Source organism: Ranitomeya variabilis, chromosome 1, assembly GCF_051348905.1.
Source record: "Ranitomeya variabilis isolate aRanVar5 chromosome 1, aRanVar5.hap1, whole genome shotgun sequence".
Classification (NCBI taxonomy): Eukaryota; Metazoa; Chordata; class Amphibia; order Anura; family Dendrobatidae; genus Ranitomeya; species Ranitomeya variabilis.
The window spans coordinates 215711584-215735246 of NC_135232.1; the positions used below are offsets into that span (position 1 = coordinate 215711584).

The window sequence follows — 23663 nt, forward strand, 5'->3', positions numbered from 1 at the left end:
AAAACATCCCTCGATCCAACCTCTACATTCAGCTATCACCCCATATCACTGCTCCCACTCGCCTCAAAACTCCTCAAACAGCACATCAATGCACAACTTGCCTCCCATCACTCATCTAACTCACTCTTTGACAACCTACAATCCAGTTTCCATCCCCAACAGTCCACCAAAACTGCCCTGACTAAAATTACTAAGGACTGACTTACCCCCCAAAGCTAATAGACAATTCTTTATACTAGTCATCCTAGACTGGTCCTCAGCATTCGACACAGTTGACTTCTCCCTTCTACCATAAATCCTCTCTTCCCTTGGCATCAAAGACCTTGCCCTCTCCTAGATATCCTCAGAGCTCTGCAACTGCACATTTAGCGTCTACCACTCCCACGCTATCTCCTCATCCCGCCCGCTCTTTGTTGGTGTCCCTCAAGGCTCTGTTCTGGGACCCTTGCTGCTTTCCATCAATACCTTTGGCCTGGGACAACTTAAAGTCTAGTGGCTTCCAGTGCCAGCTATACGCAGATGATACTCAGATCTACCTCTCTGGCCCAAACATCACTTCTCTGCTATCTAAAATCCCTGAATGACTATCAGCCATATCCTCTTTCTTCTCATCAGGCTTTCTAAAGCTCACTGTGGACAAAACCGAACTCATATTTCCTCCATCTCACCTAACTCCCCTACCTGATCTATCTATCACAATAAATTATATCATGGTTTCCCTTGTACCGCATGTCTACTGCCTAGGGGTAACTCTTAACTCTGCCCTATCCTTCAAACTGCACATCCAAGTCCTTGCCACATGCAACTCCAAAAAAATTCCCGAATCCGTCCTTTCCTCAACCATTATTCTACTAAAATGTTAGTGCATGCCCTCAACATCTTCCGCCTTGACTACTGCAATATCCTCCTCTGTAGCCTCCCTGCTAACACTCTCGCACCTCTCCAGTCCATCCTTAACTCTGCTGCACGACTAATCCATCTCTCATCTCACAATTCCTCCACTTCTCCCCTCTGCAAATCTCTTAATTGGTTCCCAGTTCCTCAACATATCATTTTCAAACTATTAACACTGACTTACAAAGCAGTCCATAATCTGTTCCCCTATATATCTCCGAACTAATCTCCAGTTACCTTCCAACATGTAATCTCTGGTTCTATCAAGATCTTCTTCTCTCATCCACAGTTATACATTCCTAACCCAGTTGCCTCCAGGACTTCTCCAGAGCATCCGCCATGCTCTAGATTTCTGTGCCTCAACAATTCAGATTATCCACCAGTTTTGAAACTTTCAGACTGAACTTGAAAACGCATCTCTTCAAGAAAGCTTCCAGCCTGCACGGACCCCAGTGTCATCTCACCAACACCTGAGTTGCCGCAAACCCTCAGTCTAATGTCACCTTTCGCATTATCCGGTAGACTGTAAGCCCACAAAGAACAGGGCCCTCTCCCTTCTCTACTAGTTGGTCATTGTTAATTTGTTCACTGTAGTGTATATTTGTATGCAACCATCTCCCATGTACAGAACCATGGAATCAATGGCGCTATTAAAAATAAATAATAATAATTATGTAAAGTACAGTTAAGTCCATATATATTTGGACAGAGACAACATTTTTCTAATTTTGGTTATAGACATTACCACAATGAATTTTAAACAAAACAATTCAGATGCAGTTGAAGTTCAGACTTTCAGCTTTCATTTGAGGGTATCCACATTAAAATTGGATGAAGGGTTTAGGAGTTTCAGTTCCTTAACATGTGCCACTCTGTTTTTAAAGGGACCAAAGTAATTGGACAGATTCAATAATTTTAAATAAAATGTTCATTTTTAGTACTTAGTTGAAAACCCTTGGCTGGCAATGACTGCCTGAAGTCTTGAACTCATGGACATCACCAGACGCTGTGTTTCCTCCTTTTTGATGCTCTGCCAGGCCTTCACTGCGGTGGTTTTCAGTTGCTGTTTGTTTGTGGGCCTTTCTGTCTGAAGTTTAGTCTTTAACAAGTGAACTGCATGCTCAATTGGGTTGAGATCAGGTGACTGTCAGTCAGCAATAGAACTGCAAGAGGAAGGAACTGTTCCACTAATATGGGGTAATTAGAATTTGAGTTGGATTAAAGATTAGTCTTAAAGGACCTGTGTCGTTTTTTCTACCTTATCAACTATAAAATGATTTAAGATACATTTTGTCTTACTAGGGAATTACCAGAGGCCTGTTAATAACAAGAGGCCCCCAGGACGCCTTAGGCCCCTGCCGCTTTTTGAACAGAAGGCTGCAGCGATGACATCAAGTCTACAGCACGTGGTTGCCACAGTTTATCACTTGGCTTGGCGTTCATGGGGAGGTAGACAGAACAGGATTGCAGAGCTCAGTGATTTGCCATAGTGGTCACAAGATGTAAAAGGAACATAAATTTGAATATTTTAAAGCCAAACAAGCTGAGACCGTTAACTATGAATTTGCACATTCCCTTTAAGGCTACGCAAACCTTTACAAAATATTTCTATTAAAATAACTCTAAAATAAAAAATTCTCCAACCTTAAAAGGGAACCTGTTAGCATGTTTTCACATTTGGAAGTAGTAATATTGACTAAATAATCTTTATTAAAATATAGCGCTAACATATACTACAGCGCTTTTACAGTTTGCACACATTATCATCGCTATCCCTGATGGGGCTCACAATCTAAATTCCCTATCAGTATGTCTCTGGAAATAGGTGTTCGCCGTCCAATGGTACCTTTTTGGGGAGGATCAGATGTGCTATTCATGAGAAACCTATTCTGGAAGTCATAAGCAAATCAAGCAGGGAGTGTACAGGGGGCGTGTCAATACATTTGAAAATGGGAGTTCATCTGCACCGACACGCCTCCAGTGCACTTCCACTGATTTGCATATTACTTCTATGATAGATTTCGCATGATTAGCATATCACATCCATACAGAGTATGTATCTTAGTGCATTGGTGTACCACACGGCCAAACCCTGATTGAAGGCTGGCTGTCTCATTAGGTATTGCACCTGTGCACTTGCTATTTTATTTGGGTCTGCTGCACCCTGCTTGTGCATTTGTATTGAGGCCCATTTAGACAGGTAAGCATCTGTGCCTGTTTTTGGTGTGTTTTCTTGAATTTTTCCTTTTTTGGTGTTTTTCATATCAGATCCCTAAGAAAAAGGTATAATTTTTAGGTGGATGACAAGTGCCTAATGAGCCATACCACTACTTCCATATGTAAAACAGGTTCAATTTCATCACTTAAAATTTCCTATAGCGCCTGATCAGATCATGCTTCTCCATGGTAAAGCAAGCCCTGTATAATTTAATTCTGCAGCAATTTTCCTCCATTTCTCACCTAGGATAAGGAAATTTGCTAGATTCCGCTTTTTATGGGGATTTTGTTTTTATTAATATAGCAAATATTGGTGTAGATGCAAATTACCTGCAATGGACAACTGCAGGCCCAGGTTCAGATATACTATCCTGCTTGTGATGAACTTCTTCTAAAAAGTCCAAGACACCCCCAGGATCTGTAGGCACTCCATGATCTGGCCAGGTTTTGAAATGGTATTGCCATACAGTTCTCTCAGTATTACCCTGGTAAACACAAAGCAAGAATATAATGTTAAGACTAGGCGTATTACAATACCCAGAGACTAAAGCTCCTGGCAAAACATTACGATAAAACAGCAGATACAGCACAGTATGGGTCTTTGGATAAGGCTGGGTTCACACTGCGTTACAGCAGCCCGTTCAACACATACGTTAAACGGGCTTCTGTAACGCAAGTGCCGACTTGGCACCATCACTAGCGCAGATAGAGCATCTGCTAGCTCTATCTGCGCTAGCAGTGACAGACCCGGAAACGCTGCAGCCCGCGTCTCAGGGTCCGTCACTCAATGACAGCACATGGATAGCGCACGCCCATTGTGGGTGTGCGCTAGCGATGCGTCCGACATAGAACTTAATGGCGGGTTTAACGGACTACGTTACTCCGCGTTTATGCCGCGGTGTAACGTAGTCCGTCTAGCGGATGGGTTCAACGCAGTGTGAACCCAGCCTAAAGCACATGGATGAAAATCACCTCCACCCGCTTTTGGTACTTTTGGTTCTGTGAGTTTACAACACACCAGTGTCTGATGGGAGGGTTGCAAGAATTCACCAAATGAAAGAGTAAAATGAAAAAAACGCTGCGATACACAATGTCTTGTTTGAATTCCAATATACAAGTTGAAATCAGGAGCAATTATTCTTGTTTAATCCCTTTACTGGTAATTCCAAACAGGCTACAGTGGAAACAGTTTAGAGGTTCCTGGAGACAAAACATAGGTAGAAACTCATTGAAAGACATCTTTTAGGGGTTACCCCATGGCAAATGGGCTGGAAAGTACAACTAAGTTCTGTTTTTATGCACCATCAGAGTTGACAAAAAAAAAATCAAATGTATGTATTGTAGGAAAGTCAGGTAGGATAGAGTTAAAACCATGCTATCAAGGTTGAGATTAGAGGCACCAGGCCATGTGTTCACTTGTAGCGGTCAGCTAGGGGAGCTAAGCAGTGTGAGGTGTTGGAGCTGGTGAGTGACCAGTGAAGGTGAGCTCACTGAGCCTAAAGCAGGACCTGAATTGCCGGCTGGGTGAGACACTGTGATTGCTTTACCAGCATTGAAAAAAGGACTGATTTTTGTTACTAGGCCGGGATCACACATGCGTTACTAGGCCAGGGTTACATGCCGAAGCCCACATCAAAGGAAGAGAAGCGGCATGCGCCGTACTAGTACGGCACATGTCGCAAAGAGGTTATTCTGTTTTTGTCTACGACGAAAAGTGACCTGCCTGCTGCTCCAGTGTTTCATGGAGCTAGCCAGATGTCACTTTTCAATACAAGTCTATGAGAGCCTTGATCTGGCTCTCAGACTTGCATTGCGTTCTTGTGACATAACTTCTGACTTCCGGCCAGTCAGAAGCTGCGCTTACAAGTTGGCACCGCAGGACCGGAGCGGCACTAAAAAACGGAGAAGACGCCAAAGGGCAAGTATATGAACGAAGGCTTACATTTAAAGCACCACTCCAGCGCTGGGAGAAAAAAAAACACGACGGAGTAGTGCTTTAAAAAGAGCTGTGCAAGTTTATGGAGTTGAAAAAACCTCACTCTTTTGACACAAGAATCTGGCGCCTGTGTGAATTCTAGTCTCTACCTGAGAAAGTGAACCCCTACAATATGTATGTATGAATGAATGAATGAATGAATGAATGAATGAATGAAGTTACAATATAATTAAAAAGAATAAAACTAAGAAAAATACTTACTTGTCCTACTTTAGAAAGTTTAAGCTCTCTTAATATGTAGTCATGAGCTGGTGTTTCCTTAACGTTTCTCACCCGCATGACGCCATACTCCTTTAGCGCATGCTCTTCGGGCCAATACTTTACACATTTACTCTGAAAACATATAACGTAGCATTAATATCGTCATAAACACAAAGATGAAAAGAAAAAACATATCAAAGCAGATGATTCAGCTGAGGCTAGGTTAACATCAGTCTCCAAATATATATGCGTTCTCGCATTTACCTTTTTAGCTCAGAAAGGAGAATCTGTCCATGTTATCACCTAGTGAACCACGTTATAAATCCAAGTATGTTACTACTGTGTCTATCATCACTTATCCTGGAAATGTATTCAAGAGTCAATTGTTCAGAACAAGACCGTTTCTTGGAATGAAGCTTCAAAAGCCAATTGTCCAGTGAAAACAAGAGAGCTATCCACAGGATAGGTGATAACTTACTGATCGGGGGATGTCCACCCACGGGCACCTGCACCGCTCAGCAGATCAGGGAACCTTTATCCTAGTTACAAAATTATATTAGAAGGAGCGACACCTGATGCTGATCCAAACATTCTCTGAGGGGACTGTGGATACAGCCGAGCGCAGCGCTGGGCAACTCCATCGGAAACTAAATGAGCAGAAGTCAAGTACACACACTTCCATTATAATGGGTATAAAGGTTCTCTGTTCTGCCCACTGATGCAGGTCCCAGTGGTCGAACGCCAAATATCAATAGTTATCACCCCTCCTTAGGATAGGTAACTTGTTTTCACCTTTAACTTCAAGCAACCAAGCTTGGTAATGGGCTTTAATTGATCAGTGTTGTAAATTTACGGTGCAGAACTAAAGGTCTTGCAATCTAGAAAAAAGTTGGAACCCTAGAAGTCACTGCTGTTTTCTGTTTTGTCATCTACATAGCGTTCAATGAGAAGTATCTATTAAAAAGAAGCTTGGGCAGTGCTGATACTTCTACTGGACCTAGCAATCACAAGGTCATTATGTGCCTGCCTGGCACAGCAGAGCTGCAGGAACCTAGCACACCCAGATCAGCACTGCCAGTGACACATGTCACTATAGTAACAGTAGCCTAACCTAACATGCCCTAACATGTTGATCCAGAGGAAGGCAAAAAAAACCCATGTGGCAAAGAGTAAGCTCCACATTGGGGAAAAAAATTCCTTCCCGACTCCACATACGGCAATCAGACTAGTTCCCTGGATCAACGCCCTAACAAGGAATCTAGTGTATATACCCTGTAACATTATACTTTTCAAGAAAGGTATCCAGTCCCCTCTTAAATTTTAGTAATGAATCACTCATTACAACATCATACGGCAGAGAGTTCCATAGTCTCACTGCTCTTAGGGCCTGTGCACACGATGCAGATTTAGTGCAGATTTAGTGCAGATCTGCAGCGTTTTTTTCTGCTGAAGAACTGCACTGTGATTTACAGTACAATGTAAATCAATGTGAAAAAAAAAAAAGCTGTGCACATGGTGCAGAAAAATCCACGCAGAAACGCTGCAGATTTCAAAGAAGTGCATGTCGCTTCTTTTGTGCAGTTCTGCAGCGCCTCTGCACCCCTCCATGATAAAAATCCGCACTGGTAAAATCTGCACAAAAACTGCACAAAATCTGCAACAAAAACGCACAAAAACTGCATCAAATCTGCACCTGCGTTTTCTGCCAGGAGATGCAGATTTAGTGCAGAAAATTCTGCACGACATTTCCTACGTTTGCACATAGCCTTACAGTAAAGAACCCGTGTCTGTTATTATGCTTCTTCTTTCCTCCAGACGTAGAGGATGCCCCCTTGTCCCTGTCTCAGGTCTATGATTAAAAAGATAATCAGAGAGGTCTTTGTACTGTCCCCTCATATATCTATACATTAAAATAAGATCACCCCTTAGCCTTCGTTTTTCCAAGCTAAACAGCCCCAAGTGTAATAACCTATCTTGGTATTGCAGACCCCCCAGTCCTCTAATAACCTTGGTCGCTCTTCTCTGCACCCGCTCCAGTTCAGCTATGTCTTTGTTATACACCGGAGACCAGAACTGTGCACAGTATTCTAAGTGTGGTCGCACTAGTGACTTGTATAGAGGTAGAATTATGTTCTCCTCATGAGCATCTATGCCTCTTTGAATGCATCCCATTATTTTATTTGCCTTTGTAGCAGCTGCCTGACACTGCCCACCAAATGTGAGTTTGTCATCCACCCATACACCCAGGTCTTTTTCATTGACTGTTTTGCCTAGTGTTTTACAATTAAGCACATAGTTATTCATCTTATTAATTCTACCCAAGTGCATGACCTTACATTTATCCCCATTAAAGCTCATTTGCCATTTATCAGCCCAAGCTTCTAGTTTACATAAATCATCCTGTAATATAAAATTGTCCTCCTCTGTATTGATTACCCTGCAGAGTTTAGTGTCATCTGCAAATACTGAAATTCCAATCTGTATGCCCCCTACAAGGTCATTAATAAATATGTTAAAAAGAAGAGGGCCCAATACTGACCCCTGTGGTACCCCACTGCTAACCGCGACCCAGTCTGTGTGTGCTTCATATAGTATATGTATATAGTATATATATATATATATATATATATATATATATATATATATATATATATATATATATATATATATATATATATATATATATATAGTGGTACACTTCTATCTGTAAATTGGGCTCTCATGGATGCGCCGTCATAATACACAGTAAAAAAGTTGCCACTTAAGACAGAATAAAACCTTTTTTTTAATATTAAAAACATTTTTACATAAAAATGAAAAAAATATATGCACAAATCAGAAATCCACATGACTAGGAACCAGAAGGATTCATTCAATAGGTTATTTAGTGTAAAATGTGAACAGTAAAAACAATAACCAACAAAAACAAAACATTTTAATGCATTTCCCGGCGCCTACGCGCTGCAGTACTTTACTCTGCCCTCTCAACAGGGCAGATAAGTACGCCTGCGCAGGAGCGCGATGCCGAGGAGCAATGAAGCAACCAGGCGGGCAGCATCGCAAGAAGATGGGAGGCGCCGTACCTGGACCTGAAACACCCATCGGACCAGACCGACCCCCAGGGGAAACATAATAAGTTATTTTCCTTATCTTGCAGGTCAGACCGGGGGCTTATATACAGCATTACAGAATGCTGTAGATAAGCCCTGAAAGGCTGTGGTCACATCTTATATTGGCCAAAACTGCTGACAGGTTCCCTTTAAAATATACCTAAAAGCCACACACTATTTTTTGCTTAGGTGCAGCCGTTTTCATGATAATACTAGAATCTAAAAATCAATAATATAAATCAGGGTTTCAGGATATGAATTAGGATCACCATTTCAGACTCACCTTGCCTCGTTCTACCTCCTTAGTTGTCATGACGATAACTCTGGAGTTTTCTTGGAAAACCATTCTCCAGAAATCATTGACTGTGTTTTGCAGGCAGCCCTGAGTAGCGATATAGCGCTTCTTCGGTTTTAAATTGTTGCATTTTGTTTCAAATTCAGGCTGGAAAGTAATGTATGGCATAGGAACATTATTACGTACATACTGGCTGACTAGACGAATCTTATGTGGAAGAAAACGAAGACTCACCATTATGGTATTGGCATTGATGTAATCGGAAACCTGCTCATTAGGATCCCCATCATGAAGGATAACCCTTGTGTGATCAACTGTGCGAGAAAAAAACCAATAAGCCATGAGGGTCAACGGGGCTTGTTTCTAACAGTAGATATATCAGAGGTTGTTCACATAATAGGAGTGCTATAATGTACATTTAGCATCTAATAATCTACAAAGAATATATGAACAGATGTTACTGACATAGTGCTTGGCACAACGCACCGTGATAACACAACACACCAGGATATCACCACGCACCAGGATAAGACAACGCGCCAGGACATCATAACGCGCCAGGACATCATAACGCGCCAGGACATCATAACGCGCCAGGACATCACAATGCGCCGGGACATCACAACGGGCAGGGACATCACAACGCGCAGGGACATCACAACGCGCAGGGACATCACAACGCGCAGGGACATCACAACGAGCAGGGACATCACAACGAGCAGGGACATCACAACGAGCAGGGACATCACAACGAGCAGGGACATCACAACGAGCAGGGACATCACAACGCGCAGGGACAGCACAACGCGCAGGGACAGCACAACGCGCAGGGACATCACAACGCGCAGGGACAGCACAACGCGCAGGGACATCACAACGCGCAGGGACATCACAACGCGCAGGGACATCACAACGCGCAGGGACATCACAACGCGCAGGGACATCACAACGCGCAGGGACATCACAACGCGCAGGGACAGCACAACGCGCAGGGACAGCACAACGCGCAGGGACATCACAATGCATTTTTATACATACTGTCACTCATACATTTACATACATCCATTGAAACAGTTTTTCCCAATTCCAGCTCTAACCATATTACACATTACCTCTCTCAAATTATGTTCGTTTTTGCCGCATTTTTCCAGTGAATTTTTCGTGCAAAAAGAAACCCTGCCTTTTACAATGCTAGCAAAATGAATGACATTTCTATAATCTCATGCATATGCAGTTTCTTTTCTTTTCTTGCATATTTTACCAAGGCGTTATTTCAAATCTGCAACATGTCATTTTTTTCAGCGTTTCTGAAGCATTTTTCACCCAAACAAATACTTAAAAAACACAAGTAAAAATGCAACAAAAATGCAAATAAAAACACATTAAACACTGTGTTTTGCCCTGCCAAGAGACACGTTTTTGCAGCACTAAAACCACAAAATTAGGTCAGTTATTATCATTGCTGCATTTAAGAAATGTAAAAAGTCAGAATAATACTAGAAACTGATTTATTTTAGCTTTTACTTCTTTCACCACATTATCACAGTACATAGTATTTAGTAGTATATCTTGGGTCACATATTTTGGGTCACCTTCTACAAGCATCTCATAATAAGTTGCTGGAGTTTTTGTCAATTCCTCCTGACAGAATAGATTTAAATGTCTCTGTTCACACATGCATCTTCAGTCCTGATCATAAATTTTCTATGAGGTGGAGATCAGGGCGTTTTGTGATGACACTTCATTGGGTTGCCCTTAAGACACTTTGTCACAACTCTGGATGTTTGCTTGTGGTCAATGTTCATTTGGAAAACCTATTTGTTCCCAAGCTTATATTTCCATGCTGGTGAATTGAGATGTTGCTTTATTACCTCCACATCATTTTCCTCCCTCACAATGTCATTTATTTTGTCAAGTGCACCAATGCCTCCTCAAGCAAAACACCCACAAAACAAGATGCAGCCCCACCTGACCTTCGGCTTTTTTGCTCCATACATAACTAGGTTCAACAATTGCATTTTTATGTAATCAGACCAGTGGACATGTCTTAAAAATTAACACTTTTGAGCCCATGTGCAATTGAAAATTGTAGCCTTTGTAAATGGCAGTTTTTCACTTCATTACCTGTCATGTCAATGTAGAACACATTTCAGTGTTGTTATAGATACACTTGCACCGGTCTTCTCCGGCATCTTCAGGTTGTTTGGTGCGAAAAATGTCAACCCATTAAAGAAAATAAAAGTGCATTTATTTCTAGGTGGCAGAATGGGTCTCCTTCCAGAACGGCATGAGAGCTGCCTGGTCTTACGGTGTTTTTCACCTTTCAGATTATCGTTTGAACAGACAAACGTTGTATCTTCAGCTGTTTGGAACTCGCTCCAGACTAGTGGAGATCATACGGTAGATGCTTTATGATGTTTTGGATAATTAGCTTGCCATTTCTTATGATGTCAAAGAGGCAAACAGTCCTCAAAGGTAGTCCTAAAAGTATTGCCAGATGTACACCATGGATTAACTGAAAAGGTGTCAATTAGTTGTCAGAAGCAATGGCATCATTTTCTGGAAAAATTTCCAAACAACTTGCAACAGTTGACTTCTGATCCACTGGAACTTCAATAACTTTGGCTGCAACATCAACCACTAAGCTACAACATCAAAATCACATAACTCAGGTACAACACACGTAATATGCAAACATTTTGAAGTTCCTGATCACATGACCTGAAAGGGCCTTCAGCTAGTTAGGTGAAAGGTCCTCCAACTACTAATGATGTGCAGCATCCATGCTGGTCCTGAAGCCTTCACTCCTGCCCTGCACAAAGATCAATGTTGGCCAGGAATAGCTTTCTCAGACAATGGGAAGGATGCTGTGACACGAGTTCTCCTCAATCACAGGAAGTTGCATCCTGGCTATAAACCGCATGCACTTTTTAGCAAGGTTTTTTTTCTTGCAAAAAAGTGTATGTTATAGTAAAAAATATGGTATTTATTCCCTTTACCATATCTGACAAAGCTAATCTGCATGTTCACGTTAGGCTCATAACTATCCCCATGTCTCTATATAGCAGCCACATGGTTGCTCCACCCATAAAGTGTCACGTTATCAAATCACATGATCATGTGGCTGACGTGTGGCGGGATCTGCAGTACTTGGCATTGGTTGCTCCATACACTGTATACAACCACTGCCAAAGATGTTAAAAGCTGATAAATGGGGCTGCCGGAACCCCCTTAAATCCGATATTGATGACCTATCTTAAAAGAACGTTCTCAAAATAATAGTGAATAACCTCCTTCAAGGCAACTTGGAGAGTCTGTAGAAACCAGAGTATTCCTAAGTTCTATAAAGAGAAAAAGTAACCTGTACTTACAAGGTAAGATATTCTTGTAACGGTTCTTATTCTTGTTTTCGGGTCTTTGCCCCTCTTTACGACTATATAGCAGTTTGCATTCCTGTTGCTGCAAAGTCTGGGAACAGAATAAAGTATAAAAAGAAAAATCATTTTTGGAAAAGAAATAGAAACATTTATCTCTGTCACCTAAAGCAGCTGTTTTGCACTCCCTCCCCAGCAGCTGCAGCAACATCTCCCAGACTGAGCAATTACCTGTCAGTCAGAGTTACAATGAGGTCTGCTGTCAACACGTTCCTAAAATATACACGCCTCTTGTGGATGGTATGCCAAGGGTTTCTACATGGAGAAGCGGAGGCGGAAATAACCTGAGCACCTCATTATCCGCTGCACTATATTTCAAGGATGCGCATTCCACCACCCAGGAAAATATATTTTAATAACCTCATAACAAGCAATGTATGTTATTTGTGAACGCCAACATGGCAATATGAAATATTAAGCAATAAGATCTTATTAGAAAGATAAACAGCGCAGAACTCTTCCAAACCAACTTTCCAGAGTTACCGAACACTATACTTGGTGATGGAGGAGCCGAATCCTGACAGTATGAGGTCTCCACAATGTAACAGACAGGTAGACCGCTTTGCATAAAGGATATTTTTAGTGTCCTCCATCCATTAAGTGGTGAATGACTGCAAACAGCAAGGAATAACCTTCAGATTATATTTCTCAAGGGAAGAGGCCGTCAGAGCAGTTGCATTATGTGCTCATGGCATTATTCTGGAAGCCATTTTAATAGACTCATTAATCCACCAGCAAGAACAACTGAATTTGGATGCTTCAGCCACAAACTTGCCAGGCTCGCACTTTATATTAGAAGGAAATGGTTGGCATTTTGTACCAATCTCTGGATAACCACAATTAAGTACTGTTCTGCTATGGTCGCAACTTGGGAAAAATGATCTTAGAGGTCTTGGCCTGCTCCGCCATAGGAAAGACATTTCAAGGCTCCCTCTACCGATGAGAAAGATGATGTAGTCCTAGTCTTTACAATGGGAAGTCTTGTATTATTAAAAAAACAACTGGTTATGCTGTAAAATTCCAAAATAAGTTGCACCTAATAAATGAGCTTGGCAGTCTTGCGCCATATACCGTACCGTGAAATTACTGCTGAGCCTAATGACTGGCTGCAGTGGTCAAGTGCTCTAGATGGCTTAGTAGCCATGTCACTAAAGACTGAGCAGGCAGAAAACAAAGAGGTGGCACTGGACAGGGGCTACGGCAGATAAGTAATGCTTTACACCACAACCAGCGTTGGCCCAAATCTTTTATAAAACCGGACAACCCTCTAAGGTCACACTGTAGGTGAAGGATCTTTGTCAGTAATAATGTAAAAGAGAAGGCAAAATCATCTGGGTAGATTTCATACCCTGAGATGTATTTAGGAACTGTTCTTGTCTAAGAAGCCCATTCGCACGTATGTGTCCTCCAAGTGACCAACAAGTACGGTCTATAGTCAATGTGACGCTGACAGCTGGACAACGAATGACTCACCAGGGTATTATGTACAAATACACCCAATGATAGCCAACTCCGTCACCTTCAGGCAAATGTATCTCAGGGAAAAAAGTTCCAATAAAATGTTGCTTAAATGTATGGAAATTTAATAATTTTATAAAACATAAATAAGTAACCCACAATCAATTACGGCTGAACAAAATACACTATATGGACAAAAGCATGGGGACACCTACACATTACACCTGCAGGAGCTTTAATGACATCCTACTCAATCCATAGGTGTCGGAGTAATATGCAGCTGGTCTTTCCTTTGTAGCCAACATCTTCCACTCTTTTGGGAAGATTTTGGAGTGGGTCTGCGGGAGATTTTGTTCTAAAAGACCACTAGTGAGTTAAGACTCTGATGTTTGATGACTGGACCTGGCTCACAATCAATGTTCTAGTTCATCGAAAATTGTGCTTGATGTATTAAGGTCGGGACTCAGCCAAGTTCTTCCATACCAAACTCAGTGCACAGTGCTTGTATGGACCTTCATGTGCAGTGGAGACAGTCATGCTGGAACAGACAAGGGCCTTTTCCAAACCACTCCCACATACAATTGTCCACAATGCCTTGGTATGCTGAAGATTTTCCTTCACCCCTAAAATACCACTTGTAGGACCTTTGGCATTGTGCTTGGTTATATAAGGCTTGAGTGCAACTGCTCATCCACGGAAACTCATGCCATGAAGACCCCGGGGAAGAGTTTTCATTTTGAGGTTCGGTTGGACTTTGCAGTTATTGAGTTAGCATAACGTTGGTGACTTATGTACGATGCACCGCGCACTTAGCGATCCCGCTCTGTAACTTTATGTGGACTGTCATTTTGTGGCTGAGTTGCTGTGGTTCCACTTTTCATTAATATAACTAATCATGAAATTCATTCCCTCCTAAATATTCCACAAACTGACTTGTTACAACAAAGGACTATTACAGTATCACGCTGGAATTCGGTGAAGACAGTGACCATTCTTTCACAAATCTTAATAAAGGGCAGCCTCAGATGCTAAGGGATGGATTTTAATATAACTGGCTACAGGACTGAATGAAAAAATTCTCCATATAGTAGATCTTCTACTTGTTTTCATAGAGAATAGTGCATCAAACAATCTACAGCATTCATGTATGTGAAATCCACTTGCAACCTTTTTGCTGGTATTAACAGACCATATGGAAAACATAAAAATACACTAATGACCAACATTTTACATGCCTCCTAGCTTGGGTGAACTTTCCACGAAGATGGCACACACTCAACCACTGTGCGATAGCTTCCATGGGGACATCTGTTGTGAATTCCGTTCTCGGGCTCCCTCCTGTGGTCATGAGTGGTACTTTGTGAGTTCTGTTCATGGGCTCCCTCTGGTGGCTTTTAGTGTTACGGCTGGTCTGTATTTGGACTCCAGCTGCCTCGTTTCCTGCTAGGCCTGCTGCCTATTTAACTCCATCTGGACCTTTACTTGTTGCCTGCTGTCGTTGTATTCAGTACTGGTTCAGATCTCTCTGGGACTTCCCTTGTGACCTGTCTCCTCGTGAGAAGCTAAGTTCATGGTAGTCCTTTTTTGCTCATTTCTATTTGAAAATGTTTCTCAGTATGTTATGAGTTCAGTCCAGCTTGCTTATATGCTATTTGATTGCTAGCTGGAAGCTCTGGGGTGCGGAGTTGCGCCCCTCACATTGTGAGTCGGTGTGGGGGTCTTTTTGTATTCTCTGCGTGGATACTTTTGTAGTATTTTATACTGACCGCACAGATTCCTTGCTATCTTCTGACTTTTTAGTTATTAGCGGGCCTCATTTGCTAAAACCTATTTTCATTTCTATGTTTGTGTTTTCCCCTTAAACTCACCGTTATTATTTGTGGGGGGCTGCTTACACTTTGGGGAAAATTTCTCTGAGGCAAGTGAGGCTTTGTTTCTCTCTAGGGGTAGCTAGTTTCTCAGGCTGTGAACGAGGCGTCTAGGCCGAGTTAGGAACGCTCCACGGCTGCCTATAGTGTGGTTTGATAGGATCAGAATTGCGGTCAGTAGAGTTCCCACATTCCCAGAACTTCTCCGTATTTTGGGGTTTACTTATCAGGTCAGTTCATGTGTTCTAACCACCAGGATCATAACAGACATCACCTACCATGGTGCAATATCCTATAACCAGGTAGGGCCAGGTCCAGCAGCACAGGAACCAACCATATTCTGCATGATACATTAGGAGACCTATTTCCCCTCCTAGTGTGATAACCGGATAACCCTTTAATTCCTTTGCGTTACACCTTGAGGTTCATTCTTCTGCATTATTTTCAGTGTTCTTTTTACGGCTAATTACAATTCTCTTTCAAGTAACTGGTTTCACCTCCTGATAAAATTAAGCCCTTTACATACAGACATTACGTGACCTCCTTGCATCACATATATTTACCTTCTGTGCAATGTATAATTAATAGGAATTAGTAGTGCTTACAAGCCAGGCAAAGTGATGCTTAGACCATCTGTTTGCAGAAGTTAAGTCTGAATTAAACAGAGTCATGGTCATTTAGGTCTAGCCTTTTTTACTCCAAAAGTTCTCATTATGCAGCACTATACCTTGCCTCAGACACTGCAGCATGAGACACGAGAACACAGGCAATGCGGTGCTTTCTAACAGACAGAATGCTGCAATGCCACAGTCCGAAAAAAAAAGAAAGAGCTAGAGTAAAATGGTGCGCTAAGTAAGTAGAAACCGACAAGTAATGACTATCAATAACCATAAATGTACACATCTGGGCAAAACAATTAACAAATGCACACACCATCATTTTAACATTTGCCGTAGCTTTTCATCTGCCGTGATACAGCCAAATGTGTAACTTCTGCAACTATTAACGTCCTGCTATAGTCAGCCATTTATCACCTCTGCAATATTAATTAATACGAGCGCATGTAATATTGTGTAGGTGATGAAGAGCTGCGGGCGTGACTGTGTGCGGTCACGCTGTCATTACTCGTAGCCCTAGATCTCGGCTAATATCACAACACATTTCTTCCATCTACAGATAACTTATTACCAGTCATGCGTGACATCTACGAAGATGTGAAAGGGAGTCGATTTATGGCTTCCCATTCACATATTGTGGCCTTAGTTTTACAGCATGACACAGCATGTCTATGAGTAAAGATTCAATGTGTCTAAAAAAGGGGACAAGTGAAGGCAGCCATGCAATCAATCTAATCAATAGTAGTGAACAACACCCCATCCATAAATTGAAAATAGTAAATTTTTTCCCACGAGGTTAAAAAAAATTAGAAGGAGATCTCAGATGACTCTGCTCTTTCCTGGTCCTATATGATATGAGGTGTTATTAACCTCATGAAATAAACAGTTGGGGTGATTCATCAAAGCTTTGATGAATGAAAAATAAAAACCTCTGAAAAGCCGCATTTTGTTAGCGCATAAAAATGTGTCTTCTGACGTTTTCACAATATTCTGACTTCAGCTCCAATAAACAGGGTGAAGCTGGGGTGTGCCTGGTGGTTATGTCCCCTGCTTGTCAAATGCATGACAAGCGGCAGAGATCGCTACCTCAAAAATACCGTATATACTCGAGTACAAGCCAAGAATTTCAGCCCATTTTTTTAGGCTCAAATTGCCCCTCTCGGCTTACACTCGAGTCATTCCCAGGGGTCGGCAGGGGAGGGGGAGCGACAGCTGTCTAATAATACTCACCTGCTCCTGGCGCGGTCCCTGCTTCTCCCGGCGCTGACAGCTTCTTCCTGTATTGAGCGGTCACATGGTACCGCTCATGACAGTAATGAATATGGACCCGACTCGACTCCCATAGGGGTAGAGCCGCATATTCATTACTGTAATGAGCAGTACCATATGACCACTCAATACAGGAAGAAGCTGCTGGCGCCTGGAGAACCAGGGACGTGCCGGGACCGCGCCAGGAGCAGGTGAGTATGACGGGGAGCAGTGCGCGATATTCACCTGTCCCCCATTCCACCGTCGGCGCCGCTGTGTTTTCTGCATCCTCTGCAGTGACGCTCAGGTCAGAGGGCGCGATGACGCGATTAGTGTGCGCGCCGCCCTCTGCCTGAACAGTCAGTGCAGAGGACGCGGAAGACAGAGCGGCGCCGACGGTGGAAGGCGGAGAGGTGAATATAGCAAGTGCCGGGGACCTGAGCGACGAGAGGTATGTGATTTTTTTTTAATCGCAGCAACAGCATATGGGGTATAATAGTCTATGGAGCATCTTATGGGGCCATGTGCAGCATTATATGGGGGCAAATATTTCTATGGAGCATCTTATGGGGCCATGTGCAGCACTATATGGGGGCAAATATCTCTATGGAGCATCTTATGGGGCCATAATCAGCATTTGTGCAGCATTATATGGGGCAAATATCTCTATGGAGCATCTTATGGGGCCATAATCAGCATTTGTGCAGCATTATATGGGCAAGTGTGTCTATGGAGCATCAAATGGGGCCATAATCAGCATTTGTGCAGCGTTATATGGGGGCAAATATTTCTATGGAGCATCTTATGGGGCCATGTGCAGCACTATATGGGGGCAAATATCTCTATGGAGCATCTTATGGGGCCATAATCAGCATTTGTGCAGCATTATATGGGGCAAATATCTCTATGGAGCATCTTATGGGGCCATAATCAGTATTTGTGCAGCATTATATGGGGGCAAATATCTCTATGGAGCATCTTATGGGGCCATAATCAGCATTTGTGCAGCATTATATGGGGCAAATATCTCTATGGAGCATCTTATGGGGCCATAATCAGCATTTGTGCAGCATTTTATGGGGCAAGTGTGTCTATGGAGCATCAAATGGGGCCATAATCAGCATTTGTGCAGCGTTATATGGGGGCAAATATTTCTATGGAGCATCTTATGGGGCCATGTGCAGCACTATATGGGGGCAAATATCTCTATGGAGCATCTTATGGGGCCATAATCAGCATTTGTGCAGCATTATATGGGGCAAATATCTCTATGGAGCATCTTATGGGGCCATAATCAGCATTTGTGCAGCATTATATGGGGCAAGTGTGTCTATGGAGCATCAAATGGGGCCATAATCAGCATTTGTGCAGCATTATATGGGGCAAATGTGTCTATGGAGCATCTTATGGGGCCATAATCAGCATTTGTGCAGCATTATATGGGGCAAATGTCTGTATGGAGCATCTTATGGGGCCATAATCAGCATTTGTGCAGCATTATATGGGGCAAATGTCTGTATGGAGCATCTAATGGGGCCATAATCAGCATTTGTGCAGCATTATATGGGGCAAATGTCTGTATGGAGCATCTTATGGGGCCCATCATAAACTGTATGGAGCATTATATGGGGCTCCTGATTCAATATGGATATTCAAAAACACAACCTACGGATGTCTCAATTAATTTTACTTTTATTGGTATCTTTTTACTTTTGACATTTACCGGTAGCTGCTGCATTTTCCACCCTAGGCTTATACGCAAGTCATTAAGTTTTACCAGTTTTTTGTGGCAAAATTAGGGGTCTCGGCATATACTCGGGTCGGCTTATACTCGAGTATATATGGTATTACTCCAGCAACGGCTGGGGTGAGATTTGTGCAGAGGTACACGCCACTACACAGATCACCTGATTCATTAAGAGGCGTCCGCTCCAAAACACCCCTTCATCAAGACTGGTGAGAGAATTAACCCAAGCATGTTTAAACTTCTTGGATAAGTGCTGGAGACTACTATTGATCTGGTTGTGGAACCATCATTACGTGCAGCCGATGTATAGTGTTTTCTCTTTTGTGCATCTTGCTCGATTGAGGAACGTGACCAACTACATCCATATGTTGGTGAATAGCTGACTACATCAATTTCACTTTTTTTTTTTTTAAATAACCATTTTAAGATGCAGCCATAAGACTGATTAGTTTAGGCAATCAGACATATTAAGAATATAATGTCCCCACCCAAAAAATGTCAATGTGCTTCAAAAACATAATGGAATCATCACAGTATTAGAAACATAAAAGGCCATTTCCATCTATACCTCAAACTCTTCCCAAAAGCCCTGCTTAAATTTATCAGCAGTTTCAGCAGGTTTACTCAGCTCCTTCACTCGGCTCTCAATTTCTGCAGCATTTATACGTGTGGTATTCAAAGGCTGAAATAAAGCAATAGTAAGAGTTATCATGAGTATAGACTCTGGTTGAAATGGCAGCATGGGTTAAAAGGGTTTAACAATACTTTTATATTGATGACTTATCATTCTATACAGTGGGGAAAATAAAACATTTAATACATTGCTGATTTTTCCCTTCTACAGAGAATGGAGAGGTCTTTCATGTTTATCATAGGTACACTTCAACTGTGAGAAACAGAATCCAAAATAAAAACCAGAAAATCACATTGTATGATTTTTTACATACTTATTTCATGCAATAAAATGCAATTTAATTATGTAAAAATCATACTATGTGATTTTCATTTTAAGATTCTGTCTCTCACAGTTGACGTGTACCTACGATAAAAATTACAGACGTCCCTATTGTTTGTAGGTGGGAAAACCTGCAAAATCGCCAGTGTATCAAACAGTTATTTTCCCTACTATATATAAATCAACAATGGTCCCATCCCAGGCACCCGACCAACTAGCTGCTATCAGAGGCAGGAAGTTAACAGTGTACACAGTGGAACACAGCTCCATACTCCGTCCAGCGGCTGCAGCCGCCAAGTACAGTAGATCAGTTCTTGTTCAAGAGATTAAAGCTGATCTGCAGTAACCGGCAGTGGCACTAAAAAGTGTGGGTGGCTGTGGGCTTCACTTCGTACAGCCGCTGCAGGTTATCAATAGCAACGATTTCCAACAAAAAGAATATTCCCATTTTCACTCCTATATTCCCCTAAGAATTTTTTTCTTTTAGTACCTGCTTGAGCTGTAGAACGGTTCCAAGTGTTTCAACCATTGGGTTCTTCTTATAATGCTCCACCAGATCAGTCAAAGAATCAAATTTCTCTCCACCACCAACATCGTATTTCAAGTCCTGAAAATAAACGTAGTATCACAATATGAACAGCGACCTGCGGTGCCACAATAATTCTGCAACTGAAAATTAGCTCCATATGTTTGGAGGGGAATGTTTTGGTGACAAGCAAACCCAATACAGATGAATGGGACAGTCACGAAACTTCTGAGGGTGTGTGTCCACGTGTCGGATTACATCCGGATTAGCTGCGGATTGGATGCTGCGTACAACCGCAGCGTCCAGATGTTACAGCATAGTGGAGGGGATTTTAGGAAATCCCGTCTCCACTATGCGTGCGAACACGCATCCGGCGGCCCTGCGTTTACAGACATGCGGCGCGTCTTTTTAGAACACAGCATGTCAGTTTACCTTGTGGCGACGCTCCATCACAGCAAGGTAAATAACAGGGCCCTATGTATATGGTGCAGCGATTCCGGATGTGTGCAATAAACACATCCGGAATCACCGCGCGTACAGAAGGGGGCAGCGCTTTGGGCGGAGCGGGTTTTCCTCTCCGCCCAAAGCGCCGACATTCCGGACCATGGACACGCACCCTGAAACAAATCTGCTGCATGTGAATCGATCCCTACTACTTGCAATTCAATCAATCACACAATAAAAAACAAAAAGATAAATGTTGATTTTACAGAAATGATAAGAGCAGACAGTCAGGACTTGAGAGGGAGAGTGAGTGAAGTGAGCAGCTAAGTGCTGTATAGAAAATCAACATGCTGGCGAAAGTTTCATTAGATGTTAGGAGGCAACACCTCTCCTGCGATTTAACTAATGCAAACTCTTGGCCAGGTTCTGGTGACTGCAGACTTTCATGAAAACCAGCTGTACACTATATAAAATAAAAGCTCTCATTGTAAAGAAAAAAAATGACACGAGATTGAAATTTGTTCTAACATACTTCTTCTCACGCTGTCTAAATAAAGCAATGTATTAACTTGAGAATACTTTTTAATTCCTTGTTGCTAGAGTCTGTGAAGATGAGTGGCATGAACTCCTCTCCAAGTGACAGTTATGGTCATATATTTACATATAGAGATAACAGGCCTTGTAACAGGAGAGCAGTGATTAGGAGACCTGCTCTGGAAGATGCCAAAGCTGGTGATTTTGCAAGACTTATAACAGCAGCTCAAGAGCTGACAAGAGAGTTGGGGGGCAGCTAACTTCTCTATAGAAGTAAATAGACTGGAGAGAGCTAGATGGTATCTACGTAGTCAACTTTTCTACCTGGATTGTAACTACTGCGTATACTCCGCCAGGAACTAGTGGTCGATCTCCTTATCAGTAAGCTGTACACTATGTAAGGTAAAAGCTCTCAATCTAGGAGACACTTTTTAAAAATGTTTCTTGTTATTTATTTTACTTGCCATCATTAACTCTGCAAGGCTTTACAGACATCATCCTAGAGATCCCCACAGGGCTCACAATCTAAATTTCCTATTACTGTGTCTTTGTAGTGTGGTGGGAATCCAGACTACCAGGAGAAAACACACACAAACATGGTGAGAACATAGACTCATTGAAGATATTGTCCTTGATGGGATTTGAATTCATGACTCCAGAACTGCAAGTCTACCGTGCTAACCACTGAGTCGCCGTGCTTCACTGATCAACATAAAATGGATGAAGACTGGTACATATCTGGTGCACTTCTGCATCTGATTAACTAAACAAGGCACATATGGTCTATATTCAATAAAAGGCTGCCTATTTAAAAATATAAATAAATCAAAACTGCACATTCAACATCTTGGAGCATGACAGCTTTATAGCAGATACAGGAAGCGATCATGCTCCTGTTGGGAGACCAGTGGCCACTCTGTGCATTGTGGCATGTACCGTAATTGGACCGAGATTAACAGCCGTCGGAATGAGCCTTTACTGTAATCAAACATGATAAATACGGTGCTCAGTGCACCCTTGGTGTGGCCAAGAGGCTCAGTACACCACTGGTTACGTGCGCCATCGCCTCATGCACCTGTGACTGACAGATCCAGCTTGCCTGGAGTGAGCAATGTTTGCAGAGAAAGCTCAAGCGCACCAGTGCTATCAATCACCAGAAAAGGAGATGGCGGCATGCAAAACCAATGGGCAGGACACTGCGCTGGGCACCCTAATTAGCATACATGATTAAACTTTGTTTCAGAAAACAGATTGGGTTGTCAGAGGCTCCCCTTTAAAGCTTGCCTCATTTACAATAGAATGTATGCCAGGCTTTACGGACATCAGATAATTTCTATAGACATCAGATAATTTCTATGGACAACAAAGCTCTAAGAATTAAGGGCACAATCATTTAATATAATCAGAAAACAGGCTTAAAATATATAATGATGTTTACAGGGGGAACATAAAAGTGACCTTAGGAATTCATTATTAAAATCAGTATGTGCACATACTGCAAATTTCTACATGTCCTGTCTGCATACAATGCTTATAATGCCTCAAGACTGCATACAACGCTCATGATACTTCATGACTGCATACAACGCTCATGACACCTCATGACTGTATACAACGCTCAGGATATCTCATGACTGCATGCAAGGCTCAGGATATCTCATGACCGTATACAACGCTCGGGATACCTCATGACTGCATACAACGCTCAGGATATCTCATGACTGTATACAACACTCAGGATACCTCATGACTGCATACAACACTCATGATATCTCATGACTGTATACAACGCTCATGATACCTCATGACTGCATACAACACTCATGATATCTCATGACTGTATACAACACTCAGGATACCTCATGACTGCATACAACACTCATGATATCTCATGACTGTATACAACGCTCATGATACCTCATGACTGCATACAACGCTCAGGATATCTCATGACTGCATACAACGCTCATGATACCTCATGACTGCATACAACGCTCAGGATATCTCATGACTGTATACAACGCTCATGATACCTCATGACCGTATACAACACTCATGATACCTCATGACTGCATACAACGCTCATGATATCTCATGACTGTATACAACGCTCATGATA

General features: G+C 42.2%; 1 protein-coding gene and 1 long non-coding RNA gene across 3 annotated transcripts in view; one reads left to right on the top strand and one right to left on the bottom strand.

The window, feature by feature from the left end:
- The window catches only part of LOC143809347 (uncharacterized), a 38452-nt gene extending 36133 nt beyond the window's left edge, over positions 1–2319 (top strand). The window contains exon 3 of the long non-coding RNA XR_013222226.1: positions 2197–2319. This is a non-coding gene — a long non-coding RNA (uncharacterized LOC143809347). The remainder of the gene's footprint in view (positions 1–2196) is intronic.
- The window catches only part of PTPN11 (protein tyrosine phosphatase non-receptor type 11), a 98993-nt gene that overhangs the window by 37601 nt on the left and 37729 nt on the right, over positions 1–23663 (bottom strand). For both annotated transcript variants that reach the window (XM_077292414.1, XM_077292418.1), the window contains exons 5-11: positions 20531–20647; positions 19654–19767; positions 12085–12181; positions 8948–9027; positions 8702–8860; positions 5309–5440; positions 3442–3596 (exon numbers count right to left, since the gene is read on the bottom strand). In XM_077292414.1, coding sequence (XP_077148529.1) covers positions 3442–3596; positions 5309–5440; positions 8702–8860; positions 8948–9027; positions 12085–12181; positions 19654–19767; positions 20531–20647 — 854 coding nt within the window. The remainder of the gene's footprint in view (positions 1–3441; positions 3597–5308; positions 5441–8701; positions 8861–8947; positions 9028–12084; positions 12182–19653; positions 19768–20530; positions 20648–23663) is intronic.